Source organism: Aulonocara stuartgranti (assembly GCF_965226115.1).
Source record: "Aulonocara stuartgranti genome assembly, chromosome: 11".
Taxonomy (NCBI): Eukaryota; Metazoa; Chordata; class Actinopteri; order Cichliformes; family Cichlidae; genus Aulonocara; species Aulonocara stuartgranti.
The window spans coordinates 28096242-28114653 of NC_138947.1; the positions used below are offsets into that span (position 1 = coordinate 28096242).

The 18412-nt window shown below is 39.8% G+C and overlaps 2 protein-coding genes across 2 annotated transcripts in view; one reads left to right on the forward strand and one right to left on the reverse strand.

Annotated features, from left to right (window-relative positions):
- LOC309717137 (zinc finger protein 516-like) overlaps window positions 1-13416 on the reverse strand; it is a 66140-nt gene extending 52724 nt beyond the window's left edge. The window contains exon 1 of the mRNA XM_082551450.1: window positions 13332-13416. The gene's annotated coding sequence lies outside the window, so the exon portion shown is untranslated. The remainder of the gene's footprint in view (window positions 1-13331) is intronic.
- Window positions 13417-15876: 2460 nt separating this feature from the next.
- Window positions 15877-18412, forward strand: part of znf236 (zinc finger protein 236) — a 53641-nt gene continuing 51105 nt past the window's right edge. The window contains exons 1-2 of the mRNA XM_082551445.1: window positions 15877-16018; window positions 17153-17292. Of these exons, the coding sequence (XP_082407571.1) occupies window positions 15967-16018; window positions 17153-17292 (192 nt within the window). The 5' untranslated portion in view covers window positions 15877-15966. The remainder of the gene's footprint in view (window positions 16019-17152; window positions 17293-18412) is intronic.

The following is an 18412-nucleotide window of genomic DNA, read 5'->3' on the forward strand; positions in this document are numbered from 1 at the left end:
CTTGTGCATGCGTGGCAGACACACACACACACACACACACACACACACACACACACACACACACACACACACACACACACACACACACACACACACACACACACAGAGCTTGGGGCAGCTCTTATAATAGCTACCCCTGGTTTTAACACAGTGATAGTGCAGTTCTCCAGCCAGCACTGATTCACATTAGTGTGTGTGGCATCAGTGAATGTGAAATCCACAATTTACTTCAAGCATCAGTAAGCAGCAAATATGACTCACACCCACAAAGCAATAAATTATCTGTTTTTTGGGGTTTTTTTGTTCCTCTATTTAACACGTGATAAATATTTGCTATTTTTGGTAGGGGGCTAACCTGTCTTACTTTAATTTGCCTCATGCTGTGACCCACATTCCTCTCCAAGTTTATCCCTTCTTATCTTAAAATGGCAGTTCTAGTATATGCTCCCATATACAAGCCTTCTCCAGTGACTGACACCTCCAGCCCCCTTGTGCTCAATTAGCTCCTAGTGCATTAGCAACTGCATGCTAATTGTCAGCTGGCAGAGGAGTGCAAGGAGAACCCTCAAGGAGATACCTCGGGGAGTGCTGGGGTAGGTGGGTGGGGGTGTGGAGGGATGCTTTGTTGCCTAACCAGCCCGTGAGCACATACAGTATCTGTGAGCAGCAGGAGGAAGCCCACCTCTTGCTGTAGAATGTAAAATATTTATGGGGGATATATCGCATTCTCTCTTTTGAAATAAATAAATAACACCGTCTTCTGGACTCAGATGACACTTCTGCTCAGACCAGGAGAGAAATCAAATGTCTTTTATAGGTTGGAAATAAATAAATCTTGTTGGTACAGAAACCATTTCTCTTTCTTCCTCATGGTAAATTGCGTGTGACCCGCTCGCAGCTTTTCTGTCTTCTTAGGTGATGAAACAAAGCTTGCCAGACCAGCTGCATATGATTTTGAATTTAGGAAGATTATATTCTCTTACTTCTTCATTGTGACTGCCATACAGGAGGAAGTGCTGCCCCCCCGCCCCTCTCTTTTCTCTCTCTTTTTCTCGGTCTTGTTGACTTGATCTCACACTGCTTTTGGATCTCATCTATTTCCTGCTTACACTCCTCCCCTCCCTTCCTTTTTTTTAAAAATTCACATTTCTCTCATTCTACCCCTACTCTCCCACCATCCCTTTTCTCTCTCTCTCTTGTTCTGTTTTGGTCGGCCACCTTTCCTCTCCAACTTATCAAATTCCATAGGGTGGGGAGGGGAAGTGAGGGTGGATCCACCCACATGAGTGATCATTCAATGCTATTTTAGAAATGTTGTTCTCAGTTGGGGCCAGAACATCCACCTGCAAAGAGGAAGGAAAAAAAAAAAACAAAAAACAAAAAACTCCCAATAGAATGCAAATCTGTGTTACGTCACCGGATCAGCATTAATGTTCTAGCATCACAGCACAAACATCATTAAATCATGCTTGTAATGGCTAATTTGCTGGCACGAGGAGGGATGATGAATATTAAGGTGAATGACTGGCTCCTGTTGCTGTTGTTAGACCAGGAATGGTGAGGTGTGTATCGGTGTATCAGGCAGGGGAGGGGGGTTGTTGAAAAGTCTTCTCTGTATAAAGGGAAGGTGACTGATTGAGAAGTCCCAGGTTGTGTTCTGTTGTTAATATAGTTATTTGGTGTAATCGTGAAATAATAACATCATAATCCCATCTGGAATGAGAAACTGCGCACTGTGTGCTACACTGAATGAGGCCATTTCCTGTGTGTGTATGCGTGTGTGTGTTTGTGGCAGTGCATTTTAAGCAGCGGTGACTGCAGGAGGCAGCCTGATGGATACAGGATCATACTGCAGCGCTGACATTGTCTTCCTCTTCCTCCTCCTCCTCTTCTTCCTCCTCCTCCTCCTCCTCCTCCTCCTTCACCCTCCCCTGTACTGTCTGCCTGCCTCTCAGCAGAATTATCACTCTAAAACACACACACACACACACACACACACACACACACACACACACACACACACACACACACAATTTCTGAACAGTCACAGCTGCAGATGCAGGAGCAAGTGCAGCCCTACACTCACTGCAAGAATGCATACACATTAGACACACTAATGAAGCGGATTTTAAGATGACTAAAAGTGCAAGTGAAAAAAAAAAACAGAGCTGCATGATCCCTACAAGCAAAACTACTGCTCACCCTTCCCTGCAGACAGTACACGTACAGTGTGCTCTTTCAAAGGCAGCCATGCATGTTCAGAAACAAGGTGCTGCAAGAGCAAACAAAAAAGACAAAAAGCACCGATCAGGGGGAGGTGGGGGCTACATAGACTATCACAGGGTTGGATTTCATCATTACAACTTGTCATTGTGTGAGCGTGTTGCAGAAGCCATATGAGGATCCCATGTCTGACTTACACAAGGCAAACAGGAAGTCACCAACATGCACCCATGGTTTATTTTACTGGCGACAGCGAACCTCTCACTTACACCCTGTCACAGGAGAAGGGAAGTGTCCGCTCCTGTCGCAGCCCTTTAATCCAAACACAGAGACAGCTCTGTCTGTCCTCAGCTTCAAAAGAAGCAGGGAGGAAAGAGAAGGAGCTGGTAGTATGTGCACATGTGTATTTGATGTGGCAGGAAAAGGCGAATAAAGCTTGTGTACATGCGTTCTATACATCAGCTCACATAGCGATGTTGAAGCCACTGCTGTTGTGCTGTTCGGTCTCATGCAAATCATGTGCAGTTATAAGTGACATCCGTTTTACCTTTGTGTGCGTTGTGCGATTTGGTAACATCTAACTAATATGTGAGCTTTTTCAGCTCCCCAAATTTCAATCTGCCCTATTTTAATCTGGCTAACTTGCTTAGTCACACCCGCAATGATACCTTGTGTCGCAAGCTGTCATATTGCCATCGTGTTTATTTGTGCAGTGATGTTGTAATTAACACTGAGCCCTAGACGTGTTGCCTGTTTGACATTGTGTCTGACACTGACTGCGGTGATAGACAACCACTCAAAGGCATATGATGAGTATGCCGGCGAGAGGCTAAAGTCTAGACTCCAGGCGACACACCATATGATATTGATTATCTTTTGTTTGGCTATCTCTGCAGCTGCTTGCCTAAAGGACTTAACTCACATTATTGTCTGGCATGAGGCTCTATTATTTCAATCTAGCAAGCTCTGCAAGTAGACAGAAATGCACTACTGCTGAAATGTCCATGTTTCCGTGATTCAACAATGAGGCTGCGAAACATTTCACCACAATTCACTCAAATGTCAATAACACAGACTTCCTAAATTATTTAATGTGCTAATGATCTTAAAAGGTCTGTTAGATCTGCTAACTATATCAGCTAAAAAGCATACATTATTCTAAAATCAAATTTTTAAAGCATTTCTTTCTTTCTTTTTTTGGTCTGGCACCTGCTGTAAAATGGAGCACATGTGAGGCAGTGATAGGGTAGTGGATAAAAATATAAGATCACCTCTGCAAGTTGTCAGCTTTTCTTTATTTACTCGTTGGCTTTTAACACATTTTGATGGAACTTCAAGGAAGGCTCACGTACAAATTTGTTGGTTAAAAAACCCATAAATGACTGCAATTTCATGCGTAAGTGTAGGTGCGAGTGTGTTTGTGTGAGCCTGAGATGGAAGGCTTTTTACAAACAGTGGTTTTAGGTGACCCTTTTTCTATTAAGTACAACATCATTGTAACCGAGGTCACATAGCTAGTGATGTAGAAATCGAGAATTAATAACTGTATTGTGGTAAAGCGTCAGCACATGTTGGGGCCCTGATCATTTCTTACCAGAGACCTAAAAAAAAACTCATAACCATGTAGGCTCATTTTGTCGTCTACAACTACATCTACAAGTACAAGGAATTCTTAATATTACACCTAGTAGCCACCAGTGCAAATAGCACAATAAAACGCATTATACATTGCATGTAAAATTCAGTTTGCATTGGGCTTCATTTGCAGTTAATGGCTCCAACTATTGATCATCATAAAAATTAAAATTATTCTCTTAAAAATAGTTTTATAATTGCAATTAATGCCTCAATTCAGGTCCATCTTAATAATTGCAATGAAAACTTTTTAATTCTTTAAACACATAAACAGGTTGTGCTTTAAAGAAACATTAAAAAGTCCTATAAGGATTATAAGCACAACTTTAAAAAAAATAATCAATCAAAAGATGTCAGAGTATGGCTGAATCTCTATATCATAGTTTTTCCACTTCATAGCCCAGCTCTACAGCTGATGCATGAAACAGGATGTGAGCTGCAAAAATAGTTCAGGCTCTTATATTAGCTGCTTTGCAGACACTTCCAAAATCATAAATATGAGTTATATGTAAAATCTGCTTAAATGCCCACTCACCTAACCCTCCCCTTAACCACTCTCACTCACCATCGTGTCCACCCCCACACACACACACTCCCTCCATTATCAGTCCTGAAAAATTGAATTTTTATTTTTCTGCTACTATTGTCAGACTTGCACACATTTATACTGTATATATAGCACATGTGATTTATGTGGTCTCTCTTAAATAAGCTGCAGTTTATATAGAGTTTCTATGAGTTACTTTCCAGTAATGCTTCTGATCTATGACATAAATTTTGGATTGTCAGGTAGTAAAATCTGACTATCACTTTTCTTTATTTCTATTTCTGCAAATATTCTGGATCTGAATCCATTTTACAACAACTGCACAAGCGAATATTAAAAGCATTCATTAATTATTTATCTAACTATAGAGTTTATGGCTTATCAGAAAATGGGAAGTTCATGAGCATATACTAATGCTTGTATAATGATTGAATCCTCCCATTAATGGGTAATGACTTTGAAATATAAATCAGTACTGAATCATTTAATAACTATGATAAAGCAAATTGTTAAAACTTATAAGGTCTTTATTAAGGATGCCTAATCAGAATCAAAAAGACACTGTACTGTAAAATGCCCATCTACCAAATCAGTGCTCAAGTTCACTGAGGATACATATTTGTAAGAGTGCCTGGCTGCAGTCCTGTCCTTTTGAAAAGATCTGCTTGCTAGATATTTATTACCTACCTGGCTCTTCTCTACTTGCTATAAATACTCAAGTAAAATATGTCACAGGAAGGCTTTTTCATGTGTGATGTGCACATGTGCAGGCAGGTGTATGCAAGCTGTCATTCCAGATAAAAACTGCAGCACGTGGTTTCAGTAATTAGTTCCTGAGAAAGCAGCACACATGGCTCAGCGGCCTTGATTTTTCTATGCAGTACATTCACCGTCCTCAGGTGGGAAAACTAATAGACACATATTGTTGGCAAGTATTATAAAGTTTTATATCTTAGCAAACGTTTAGGTTTTTGTACTTTATGTACTTTTATGCTTATTTTTTAAAGATTTATAATTTCACTTTCTGTCTCTAAGAACTGTTTTTATTGCTACTTATATTTCAGAACAAAGTCTATTATGGAATTGAAGTCATTTTAATGTATTAAAGCAGTTATTCCCAACCTTTTTGGCTTCGGATCCATTGCAAAACAAATGAGTCTCTAGCTGGAGCAACTTGTCACTGTTTTACCAAATAGAGTTTCCCTCCATGACCTAAAAAGAGTCCAGCATTTCATAAACAGGAAAAATAAACAGTCTAAAGATTTTAAGGGGGAAAAAAACCCTTAAAAAAACCCTACGCAAATTTGTGCGCCAGAGGTTCATTAATCATGCCACAACCCCTTGCATTTATTTTGTGATCCCACAGTGGTTCACAGGCTGAGACAGTGTTATTTGACGATACATGTGCAGCCTTACTGTCACTGGTATGTCAGCATTTACAGGGGTTGTTTCTGCAGAACTGTAATAATTATACTTGCTTGATATATATTCTTGCACATTTACACAACATTTAGCACAAATAAGCAAGTTTTTATTAGCCATTGTGAAGAGGTGTAAATAGTTGTTTTGCAGTGCACAGAAAACACATAACAGACTTCTTGAATTGCCCTCCACTTATCTCTATCTTGCTAATTATATCCAAGATGCTTGTGTGTGTCTGTATAGACAACCGTGTGTTTGACTCTCCTGCTTATGCCACAGACAGCTGTTGTTTGGATAGCCCTCAAGTGCTCAAACCCACTTTGTAATTAGCCCTATCTAGTTTTACTTTACCAAAGTAATGAGTGCGCAAGGGAGACAAGAAGCCCCGAAACCCCCACCAAGCAACACCAACACCAGCACCGTCCTACTTCACAACAGCCAACCGACCCCCAATCCTTTCTGCAAAGTAAAGCCTGGATCACCCACCCACATATACACAAACACACAAAGACACACAGAAGCACACACAGCTCAGGCCACTGTCAATAGCTTTTACACAGAAGCCATGCTAGAAACAGCTGACGTTGAAATGTGTCAGTTTAGGGTTGGCCATTGTTAGTTTCTCCCAAATGACTGAAGATTATGTCGAAAGAAAACATTTAGAGTTTAGTGTCATTTGAAAACTGCTTATGCTCATAGAAACCTGTTGCCTTAAGTGGCAAAGCTGTTAGCACTGAAACCAATGCCACGGTGCATGTATAGACACAGCTATAGGGGTGTCTGAGTGTTTTACATTTTCTTGAGTGCTTAAATATAGAAAGTAAAACAGTGGCCTCATATAAGTGAGAGAGGAAATCATGGCAAGGCACGCATTTCTTTCTACTTTTTTTTTTTTTTTTTTTACAAAGAGGGGGGATGGGTAGCTTTTAGATTGTCCCTCCTCCCTCTTCCTCTGTCTTTTTTTCCCCTCTTCCCTCTCATCTTTGTTCAAGTGCTGCTTGGCTTAAACAAGACGCCACTGCTGAATGCTGAACTATCAGAAATGAGTCAAAAGTCGGCAAGACATCATCTGTGACGTTGAGTTAGGGTGTTTACTTGAGATAACGTATACTGTTATTGTGTGTGTGTCAGTGTGTGAGAGAAAATGAGACAATATGAGTGTGTGTGTGCATGGGAAAGAGTGGGTGTGGTATCAGGGGATTTGCAGTAAAATGGACATAAATGGATGAGAAAACAAACTGATTCCATTTCCATTCGATGTATCTGGAGTTTACATGTATTAAAAAAAACTATCAGAAGCAAAACATTTGTTCTCATTTTGTTCTCGCTTAATTTTCCCATGGTCACTTCTTGCAATTAATAATAAAAGACCCAGAAAAGTATTTATCATCTGCATCACGATCGTCTGCCTTTTTTTTCCACCTCCACTTCATCACCATACTGCCAGTGGCTCTGGTGTGTGTCTTGGTTTAATGACCGCTGATGACGCACAAACACAATTTCCAGCTCCATCTATATGCTCAGGGTAGGCAGAGACACACAAAGCTCCCCTCTGAAAAACTCTCTCTCCATCTCCCTCACAAAGCCCTCATGCCTCTCATTTGTAAATCACTTAAAAGCATGACAAATGTGCATTGGAAGTTTCAGAGCGTCCCCTTTGAAAGCATTTGCAAGTCTCTCATTCACACCCACTTCTCTGATACACAACCACATTGTGCAAAGTAGACATATAGCTTGGCTCTACACGCATTGTCATTGTGGCTTAATTGGTATCAGAAAATGTAGAAAAATGCAGAAAACGATTTACTGTAATGAAAAGGTGATTTGCAGAATGCGAGAGTCTTATCTTTGTTTGCGTCTGCTTCTTACGTACGCTGAAATGACGGAGGCAGGTTAGTGTGATTTGGCTGATTACAGCTCTTTTTTCCCCCTCGGTAGATGAACAGAAAGCAGTTTTGTAGTTGTGAAATGATTTGAAAGCAGTGGGAATGTTAAACCAAAAACCTAAAACAAAGGAGTCTTGTCCCACAACAGTAATCCCAGGGGAACATTTCTGCAAACGAGTAGGAATTACTGTGTTTTTGAATCATGTGATGGGCCATCAAGCAGGGGGTTTACAGCATTTTCTTGTGTGCTTGGGTCTGAATGTAATCTAAGCTGATGGGCAGTGGCTGCAACTTTATAATGCTGCGCCAGTATTTTTTACAGTTTGGGCTATGAATGAAACATGGTGTAGTTCAGCATGATAACACATCACTGCATTTATACAAATTGTAGGGAGAGCGATTGTACTTTAGAATGGGTCAGTAAGGGGTCACCTGCTAAGTAATGTTAACCTTGATTAAGTACACTGTTACTGCAGCAGTTCGTGTATAGAAACTGGGTGTTTAACCAGTGCAAAAATGTTTAATATCATGAAAAACTCTTTGCAGCTGCACCACAAGCGTGCAGTCAATCCAATACAAAATGCTTAAAATGTTTTGGGGTTTTTCTCCTTTTTTCCCCCTTTTTGTGTGTCAGGAAAAAAAAATCAGCAGCGTCCTCGCTGCAGTTATAAATCGCTGAACTTAAAGAAGCATAATAATAAATCAACTTACAAAAAAAAATGCTTAAAATGTGACTTCACAATCTATTTATTCTAAACAACATATTACATCATCAAAAAGGTAAACAAAACATGATGTCTTGGCACGGCTGCAGATTATTTTCTGCAAGGTGGATTTGCAAATAACTATTTGATACTATAAATTAATCAACCAAAACAGACTTTACAGATTCAGGGGAAAACTAAAAAAGACTGAGAAATTTTGTGTAACAGAGCTTCATTAATCACACCACAAACCCTTAAATTTGTTATGTGAGCCCACAGGGGCAGATTCACAAGTTGGGAATCCCTGGCCCTTACTTTAGTTAAGAAAACTACTTACAATCTAATAATGTTCTAGTTGTTATGTGAGCATTTACAGGGGTATTCTTTCTACAGAACTTTAATAATTACACTTGTCTTCATACTTCATGATCCCATATATGTTTCCTAGGCACATGTACACTATATTCACCATAAATAGGCAGGTCTTTATTAGCAATTGTGAAGAGTTGTTTTGCAGCACACAGAAAACATATAACAGACGTCTTGGACTGTGCTCCACTTATCTTGATCTTGCTAATTATATCGGAGCTGTTTGTTTATTAAAAAAGGCCTGTTTCTCTTCAGTAAGAGTTAGCGTTGCTTCTCTGCATATTGTTGTGCAAGAAAAGTACAGAGAAAATTAGCAATGACTAATGACTACTTACTTTCTTTCTATCTAGATATAGAAAGAAAGTAAGTACATTTACTCAAGTAAGTGTAATTGAGTGTTTTCCATGTATATTATTTATTGCTACACTGCAGTTCATAAGGAAATACAGCGGACCCTCGCTATAACGTGGTTCACTTTTCGCAGCCTCGCTGTTTCGCAGAATTTTTTGTGCCATTTTGCGTGCTGGTTTTTGTTGTTGTTGTTTTTTTCAGCGCATTGTGTTCTGCGTCCTGATTGGCTGTAGACCATTGTCACTCAATCTCGTGCCGTGTCTCCTGTACAGTACAGAATGCGTTCAGCCCATCAAATTTACTCTGAAGCGCTTTTTCTTAACATTTTCAACTGGCCGGTAGACAAGCCTGGAAAATTTCATCATGTTGTGACATATGAATAAGAATAGCTAACCATGCAGTTTCAGAACAATGCCAGCTGTCAACAGTTACTGGATGTATGGCTCTGTGCCTCCAGATTAGACCGTTATTATTACAGACACAACATTGGTGCCAGTTTGTAAGTCACATGCAATTTGCCGGCCGCAGATCGGAGCTTATTTGGTCAGAGGTGGTGGATCGTCCGTAGCTGATCAGCCATTCTCTCATAGTGTGAGATCTCTGTTCCTCCCACAGGAAGTTATAGTTTGCTTTTTACTGTCAAAACTGCTGTAAATATCTTATGACCTTTTTTTAACCCCTTTTTTTCTTTTAGTTGTTTGCCAAAATGATAAACACTGTATTATCATACAGTTATATCTGTCTGCAAACTAAATGTTTATAGTCTTTATTAGTGCATTTGCAGCTCTAGGTTGCATATAATTGAGTATTATTTGGTTTCCTGTCTGTAACTATGGCTTTAAAGGGATCTAAAGTCAAACTAACAAGAAGTATGGGATTACCAAACTTGCTGCCAAGCAATTGTTGCCAACATAGAAACCCAGGCAAAAGTATAACACATTGCCCGTAGAGGAATCATGTTATAACGCAACTCCCCCAGCACATCCATTGCTTATGAGGTGTGCGTTTTATTCTCCTGAGCCAGCCTTGGATTGTGTAGTGTTGCTCTCACATCACCGTTTTTAGTGTTATCTCAGCATTAACGTGACATTTAAACACTCCACGTTAATGGTTTACATTCAAAACGAGCCACATTCTCCTCGACATCAGCCTGCTAACTGAGAAGTGAATCAAATGATTTGGTCAGAGGAGCCGTAGCTCTTACACTATACACTTGACAATTTAAACTGATACAGATATCACATCTTCATGATTCACCCATAAATATGCTGTAATGAAAAATTTATGAGGTATACTTTGTCAAAGGCTAAATTATTTATCCCCGCACGAGGTTTCAACACCTCCATTAAGCGTCTGGTCATTCCCTGCAGCACTTTGTAAGACTGTTATCTGTTCCTCCTCACCACTGCACAGATAACAAAAACATCTGACAACATATCAAAGTTTCTCCTCCTAAACTCTCTTTATATCTACACTCTGGTGTTTTTTTCTTCTTCCTTTAAACGAAGAGCACACAATACACATAAGGACACCTCTGCTCCTGCAACCCACACCACCACACTTCTGTCTTTGTATGAGACCCCTGCCTCATCCCCATTGTCATGTTAATTACCTATTTGCTCTGTTTTGCAGGAGCTCAGCATCAATCAAAGCGTCTCCTAGCTTTTCATCTCACACAGTGCATCTCTACCTGTAATTAGGTTTGGGTGAGGCAGGAGATGGATTTAGTTAGCACCGTGCAGAGGGGGAAAAGAAGACATTAGGTAGTCTCAGTGGCTGTTCTGGGACCAGCCTTTAATGGTGTCTAACTGATCTGAGCTGTCGTGGGGCTGTGGCTTCATGTGGTAGGAAGTTGATTATTCCTACGTGCCATCCTCGAGCTCAGCATTTTAGGCGCAGAAAGAGAGACAAGGTGGGTGCATGCATGTGTGCATATAGGAACGCGTGTACGTGATTAGGCACATCTGTGTAGGCAAATATAACAACAAACCGTTTTCTGCAAAAAGATGGGGGATGGGATCCTGGGTGCATGTGCACTACAGTGAGGCAATCGTAGATGTCTGTATTGCTGTGTGCACAAATGCGCGTACGTGTTGGAAGGGTAATTTTACATATGTGTATGCATGGTTTGTATTTACAGCAGCTAAGGAGAGAGAAGGCTGCTCTGCGTCAGAATAATTTAGCATCCAGATGTGCAGATGCCGGGGGAAATCAATACAGATGATGACTCTCCCAAGCAGGTGATGAGCATGCTGTCATAATGCAGTAAGGATGGAGACGGATTAATATTTAACAGTAATCTGGACTGAACAGATGGGCGTTGATAAAAAAAATTGAGAGGTGTGAGCGCGAGTTCATATCAAGGATAAATATTCACAGAAAATTGTGTTATATCAATCAGAACAACTTGCAATCATCTGGTTAATTACTTTGTGCGCGCAGGATATCAATAAAACACTAATTGGGTACTTACCAAGCGTAAGCATAAAGGAAGAATGAAAAAAGAGGTGTGAGGTGATTTTTGGAAGGAAGAGGCAATAAATTACACTTTAAGTACTTCTTGGAGAACCTATTTCGTAATTACAGGGTAGATATAGGAAGGTAATTGTTAACATAAACAGATGCATTTTTCATTTACACTACTGCTGTAGCCTTTACTCAGTCATTTGGCATAGCCTGGAATTAGAGATGTGTGTCTTTTTTAGTCTATAACCATAAAATTGTTCTTTGTTTCAAAGGCCATATTTATGTTTTTTATATCATCATTAAATAACGCAGGAGAAAGTGTTGTTCTGTGGTTTTTATTTATTTAGAATCCACTTAATAACTGTGCATGGTTAAAAAATGCTTCATGTTTAACTGTTCATGAACTTTTCCCTGTAAGTATACTGAAGTTAAATTTAGGTTCCACACAGGTTCTACATGTTTGTTTGATGTATGATATATAGTAATTATTAACTTCGCATTCATATCACTGAGTATCCAGTAAGTACTTTCTTGATTATAGTCTACAGCCTTCATCTTGTTATCCTGATCTTGTTTTTTGAAATGATTAGATTACATTAGTGATCAGATTACTTCAACGGAAGCTTTCCTCAGATGACAGGGCAGCATAATAAAAATGGATTAATGCTTGCGATGAATGAATTTAAAAAATGTAATAATACATTTTTGCACGCGTTAACTTCTTTGCGTTACAGACTGCAGGGACTTCCATGCGGCTCTGCTGACCTTCAGCATGAAATGAAAAGTGTGTGATGCCTCTGGTGTGTTTGGAGGGGCTTTCTCTTTTCCAGAAGATAGGCAGCCATGCATTATTGATTACAAAACACTCCTGCAATGCTATTTCATCTTTCTGGCGTGGCTGACCGTGAATTGAGCTTTATTTTAGAGTAGTTGAGATCTGTTTTATATCAGTACAAGGACTTTTTTTTTCCAGCAGTTGCGTGTACTTGTTTGTACAATGTTGCCCCCCCTCACCCATTCAAAATCACGTGGGAGTCTAAATGGGAGATATGCAAAAAAACAACTGCCTTATCTTCTCCGTGTCCCTGTGCACAGTACACTGACAGACAATTGAAAGACAAAGGTACACAGAGGAAAGACAGTGTGGTGCAATGAGAGGGTGAAATCCAATCTAATGGTTATCACACCAACTGCGTCTCATCTAACAACATTTCTTTGACATTATTTTGAGCCTCATGACATATATCTGTTCCACTTAGGCACCTTGTGTTTGCATCATGCACACATTGCACAATCTTTGTATACGTACTATGTCTGATACTGCCCTGCTTTCAAATGCTTGCTTTATCCTCATAGCATGTACATTGCTTACTGAGTTTTCTGACACTCTGTTCTGTTCTGCTGGTGTTATTTTGCACTACATGCCTGCCGGATAGCAACACCTCATCTTATGAATTCTAGTGTTTCAGACTGTGAAATGTTAAATATTCATTTAGCCGAATTCTTACGAATGTTCCATATTTTTATGATCCGCCTCCTCGCAGCTGCAGACTTTCACATGCAACAATCATTCAGAAGTCCCTCGTCCTTTGGATGTGTTTTGAATTTTCACAGTAAAACTAAACTACAGGATTTTTTTGGTTTTGCTTTTCTTTTCCGTGCAGAAAAGCTTGCTTTCTAGAGCAGTGAACCAGCCATCCAGAGAGGGTTGCTGAGCGATGGCCTTACCTCCCCGGTCCCCCGTCGAGGATGGTCACAGGGGAGGATGCCCATGGCGACCACGGCTGTCAAACGCTGTTTCCATGATGCCAAAGAATGATTGGTTTCATGGATCCGGACAGTGCTCTCTGGCAGCACAGGGGGAGTCTCGGCTGCACCTGGGAGAAGAAACACTGGCAGCATGTGAAATGTTACTGAACAGGGTCATTGCAAGGGTCATCGTATGACCTGTCACCCCCCCTCCCCGTCATCAAGGAATTTACAGCCAGGCCTCGTGCTACATGTTGAGAATATTAGGTCTGAATTTATCCTTTGTTTGAGCCTGAGTTATAGTCTCTGTGCTTTCTGTGAGGCTGTGGTGAATCTGCAGACAACAATGTCTTGGTTTGAAAAGTGAAGCAGCAAGGACACCGCTCCTGACAGCTGACGCTTCTGTGAATAGTCTTTTGTCATTAAAGTTCAACTACAGCGGCTGACAGCTAAGAAATCAAGGTTTAAATCTTTAATTGGGAGGGAGTTATTCACAAGATACCTAATTTGCGAAGTGCTGCAAACAAGCACCGCATTTCCAAGTCTGACTCATGTCTAGCCCAGTCTGTGGAAAAGCACTGCCAGTGCCATTGATTGTCAGTGGGCTTTTTTTTTTTTTTTTTAGTGAGGCTTGTTAAGCATGAATGACAAAGCAAGTGATGGGACCCAACGACAGCAGCTCCCTCACTTTATTTTCCCTCGCAGCGTGTTTTTATCACACCGTGGCTTTAGCATATCTCTTAAAGATGTGGTCTTCCTGAGAATCCCACTGCACCGAGCCCACGACAGTTTTAATGATTGATCACTTTCCTCTTGACTGTGGTGAAAGGAAAGTGAGGGGGGTGAATAAGAAAGAAAAAGGAAAGGGAGCAAGTAGGGGCGTGGACAATCCCACAAGGTCAGAGTGATGTGTCCAGGCTTTTGTTTTCAGTGGTGAGATCAGTGGCCTGCGCAGCCACGAGGGGACGTGCAAAGTAAGTGGCGGCCTGGCAGGAACAGATGTTCTTACACAATGAACATGCACTTGGTTGTTTGCTTATTCACTAAAACTCAAGGAGATGACTTCCCCTTTTGGAAACAAATAAAAATACAGACAAAAGTCGTTGCTTTTCCACCTGTAGGCCTCTGGGGAAAATGTTGCTGAGTCAATCAGGCTCATCCTTACATGCTGCCAAACACGTCTACAGAACAAAAGGGCAACAGAGCAAAGCTGAACAAGCATCGTTTTTCATTAAAAAGCATGTATTTTTAATATTTTTCAAATTAGTAGGAGTGGTGCCTTTTTTTCCAATTCTGTGAGTACATGTTAGTCAATATGTTAGATTTGCATTTGGGTGTGTTTTCTTCTTCTACACTTATATACCGTAATGCCAGGATGAAACTTTGAGCAGGATTTATTTATATTTGGCCACAAACCTCTGCAGGGGTTTCAGTAACCTAAACAGCAATAGTCTTGTTCCTCTATTTTAGCTCCGAGCTCTGCTTCCCTGTGTTTTACCTACTAAAATACAAAATAAAATAAAATCCTTTTGACTTTGTGTGAAATGAAAAGTGCTGCCATCAATACAAACCTAGATTATTATCAGACAAAGACAAGCAAATGAGAAGCATGCATAGTCTTTAACATGCCCTTAGTCATCCTGGGTATATTTGCATGGGTGTGTGCACCAACTGTCTTTTAATTCAGCAGTGTGTCTGCACTGTAAAGTTCAAAACATTCACTAGATATCAAATCATTTGGACTCCCCGGAGATAAGAGTGAAGTATACAATCATTCAGGTAATGCAACATTTCACAATCATCCAGTTAGTGTCTTCAGGATTTTCGGCCCATAAATGACCAAAGCTATTCATAACTCATTGCTTCCCTCTGCTGGTGTTAAATTAAGCTAAAGTCAGATTACAACTTGTCTTTGAAAAATTATTAGGATCTCAATTGTGAACTCCAAACTAACATATTGCACGTTATGATATTTTTTTATCTCATACTCCTAGAGGATTTAAACTACGTCAAAAGCAAGTTTATAGTTGAATTAATGCGGAGCATTTTATGGGTGCTTTTATATTCTCTGCCAGCAATATTACACTCATCCTTTTACAGATAGGCTCTTTAATGTGTCACTAGCATTTTAATTCACTTTGTGGCATTTTCTCTCTTTTAGTGGGCTATTAAAACGTTCCAATCAGTGTATCTGAAATGCCTAAGAAAGTGTGTTTTAGTCTGTTGGTCTGATTATTATTATTATCATTATTGTTGTTATTATTTTATTATTATTGGCCATTAATGAAAATAAATACCTCCTTTTTTAAAAAGAAAAAACATTTTGACGAATTTGACTGTACTTGTGTCTTGTTATTTTATCTTTTTACGGCTCGTTTACTGCTAAGATAAGTGGCTTTGCGCATATTCCAAGCATTTCATAACAACGTAGCTTCAAAACTTGAAAGTTGCTGTTGTAGTACACAAAAAGTGAAGTACAACAAACCAAACAGTAGATGTCTCCCTAGTCCGTGCGGCTGTGTGTCTTCGCGAGGACGCTGCTGTCTACTGATGACAGAGTCGCCATTTTGAAAAGCAAATCGTTCACAGCACACCCACCCTGAGTACTGGAACTATGCCGCGGGGCCGGCCTCGCAAACTGAGAGTTCAAAGCAACGACGAAACAGGTAACAAGTGCCAAAATGCAAAGAATAAAATATATATATAATGGGCTATCCAAATAACCTGCTATTGTTTTGCCAAACACCCCTGTAGCGCATATAATAACACTTCAATGTAGTGCATATAGTCCCCGGATATAGTATTGCGGGTGGGCTTTGCTTTGTACGGCGAAGGAGTGATTGAGGCGGAATGATATTAATAACGTTTCGGTGCCTCTTCTTATTGGCTTCCAGTCTAAATTGGTGTCCGCGAGGAGCGGAGCTCGGTGCTGTGTGGCGTTAGTTAATGTACGCTTTTTTTTTTTACATGGAGTATACATTTAATAGTATTTCGTTGTTAGCATGTTGTTGCTAACTAGCTGGTTTCGCTATCGTTAGCTTCTTGGCTAACGCGCTAAAATGTTGGCCATTGTTGTTTTGATACTGTGAAGCGCTGTAGCGAGGCTGTCCAGCTGCCGATGCATATCTTGGAACAAGTTGTCACAACCGCACATTTAACACGACCCAAAGAAAATGTTATCATGTGCTGTGGAAATGCATTCATTTTGCAATTTGATAACATTGTCAGAACACAAGGTTGTTACAGCTGCTCGGTGGCCGCATAACTTAAACTGAATGTTACCCCGTGATCCCACTGATTGACGAGTAAACGAGGAGGACCCGACATTATATCAAACTTGATGGCTGGATTATACAGTCCGACCCTGCCGGCGACTTAACCACTCCAGTGGACATGCAACACTTGAAATCAAGTTAAACAGGTGCATGTGTATAACTAAAAGCACATATGACATGCGATTGTAAATGAGCTGAAAAGGACAAATACTTTTGTTAATTTCATATACGATCAGAATGATAACTTATGTTCACAAATATTGCTTCTAGATATGTTTAATGCTAATCTTAGACCTGACATCTGCTGTTATATCATAAATACACTATCTGAATGAAGAGTCATGTGACGTGTACAATATAAATGCTACCTACTGCTTGAATCCAGACTTCAAAGAAAAATATCCAGGCAACACATAACCTGTGTTAGTGAAGAGGTACAACATGTACTTTAGCTATCCTTCACAGGAGAAATCCTCTTAAAGCACATTAAGATACTCATGTGTCACTTCTTGTGCCTGTCATCAGATGCGGATCCCAGTGAATCTAAGGCAGAGGGCTTCAGTGATGGGGAGCTCAAGGATAAGAAGTGCACAATATGCTCCCAGATTTTTACCACAGAGAGCCAGCTGCAGAAGCACCTCCGTGAACATGAGGTCAATGATAAGGTAGGTACAAGATGGATGTGTCAGCAGGACACAATATCTTGGGTCTGCTCACTTTAGATGTAGGTCACTGACGGTCATCCAGGATTTTAGGGTAGTTCTGGTAGTGCTTTTTTAATTGATTTTCAAGCATTTAATGTCAGTTCAAATATTTGTTGAGTTGAGTGATGATGTCCAGGGTTTTAGTTGTTGTGTATTGTATTTGCTTGAAAATGATCTAGCCCTTGACAAAAAGTTGGGAACATTAAAAAAAAGTAAGCGACTACTTTAAAGTTGACGAGCTTAAATGTCAAATGATTTCTATTACTGCTAAATTAAAGTGCTTATTAAGTCATCACAGATTTTTTTTAGTTAAAATGACTTAGTTTACATAGTCCAGTAATTTAAGTGGGCACTACGGATAAAAATGCCTGTAATACAATATTTTTTTAAAATCCATTGAATTAAAGCTGGATCTGTACTTGTTTTACTTAAACCTCGACACTGTGAAAGTGTAGAAGGCAAAGCTACAAAAATGACGTGTTTGAACGACAAATTATAGACCTGACTGTATGATAGCACACCTAATATTTTAGCTAACATCTACAGTTTGCTACTAGAAACCCAGAACGTCCTCAAAATGAATTCCAACACCGATATTAGCTATTTGGCAATATATCTGTATCCTTTATTTATAACAGTTGATTAGTGAACATTTTTAAGAAGTGAAGAAGATACAGGAGAAATGCCCATTAACCAAGTTATAAGTGTTCATGTTACATAGTTTGGCCATCAGAGGGCACTCTGCAAGAATGTTTGAAATACCACAACAACAACCAGTGATCTGAGCATAGTCAGGCAGAATATGTTTACGTTTTGTTTGTCTGATATAGGGCTGCCACAAACGTTTATTTTGATAGTCGACTAGTCACCGATTATTTTTGCGATTAGTCGATCATGCAGCCATTGGACGTAAAACGTACAGCATATTGCACCAGCATGCATCTGCTCTTATATAACTATCATTAGCTTACAGCTTTAAGTGTTTAAGGTATGTGCTAACTAAAAATAAAGACAAGATGATAGTTTATTAAATTTTAATGAAATTTACAGATTGTTTCGGTGAAGTTTAATAAACTCCTTG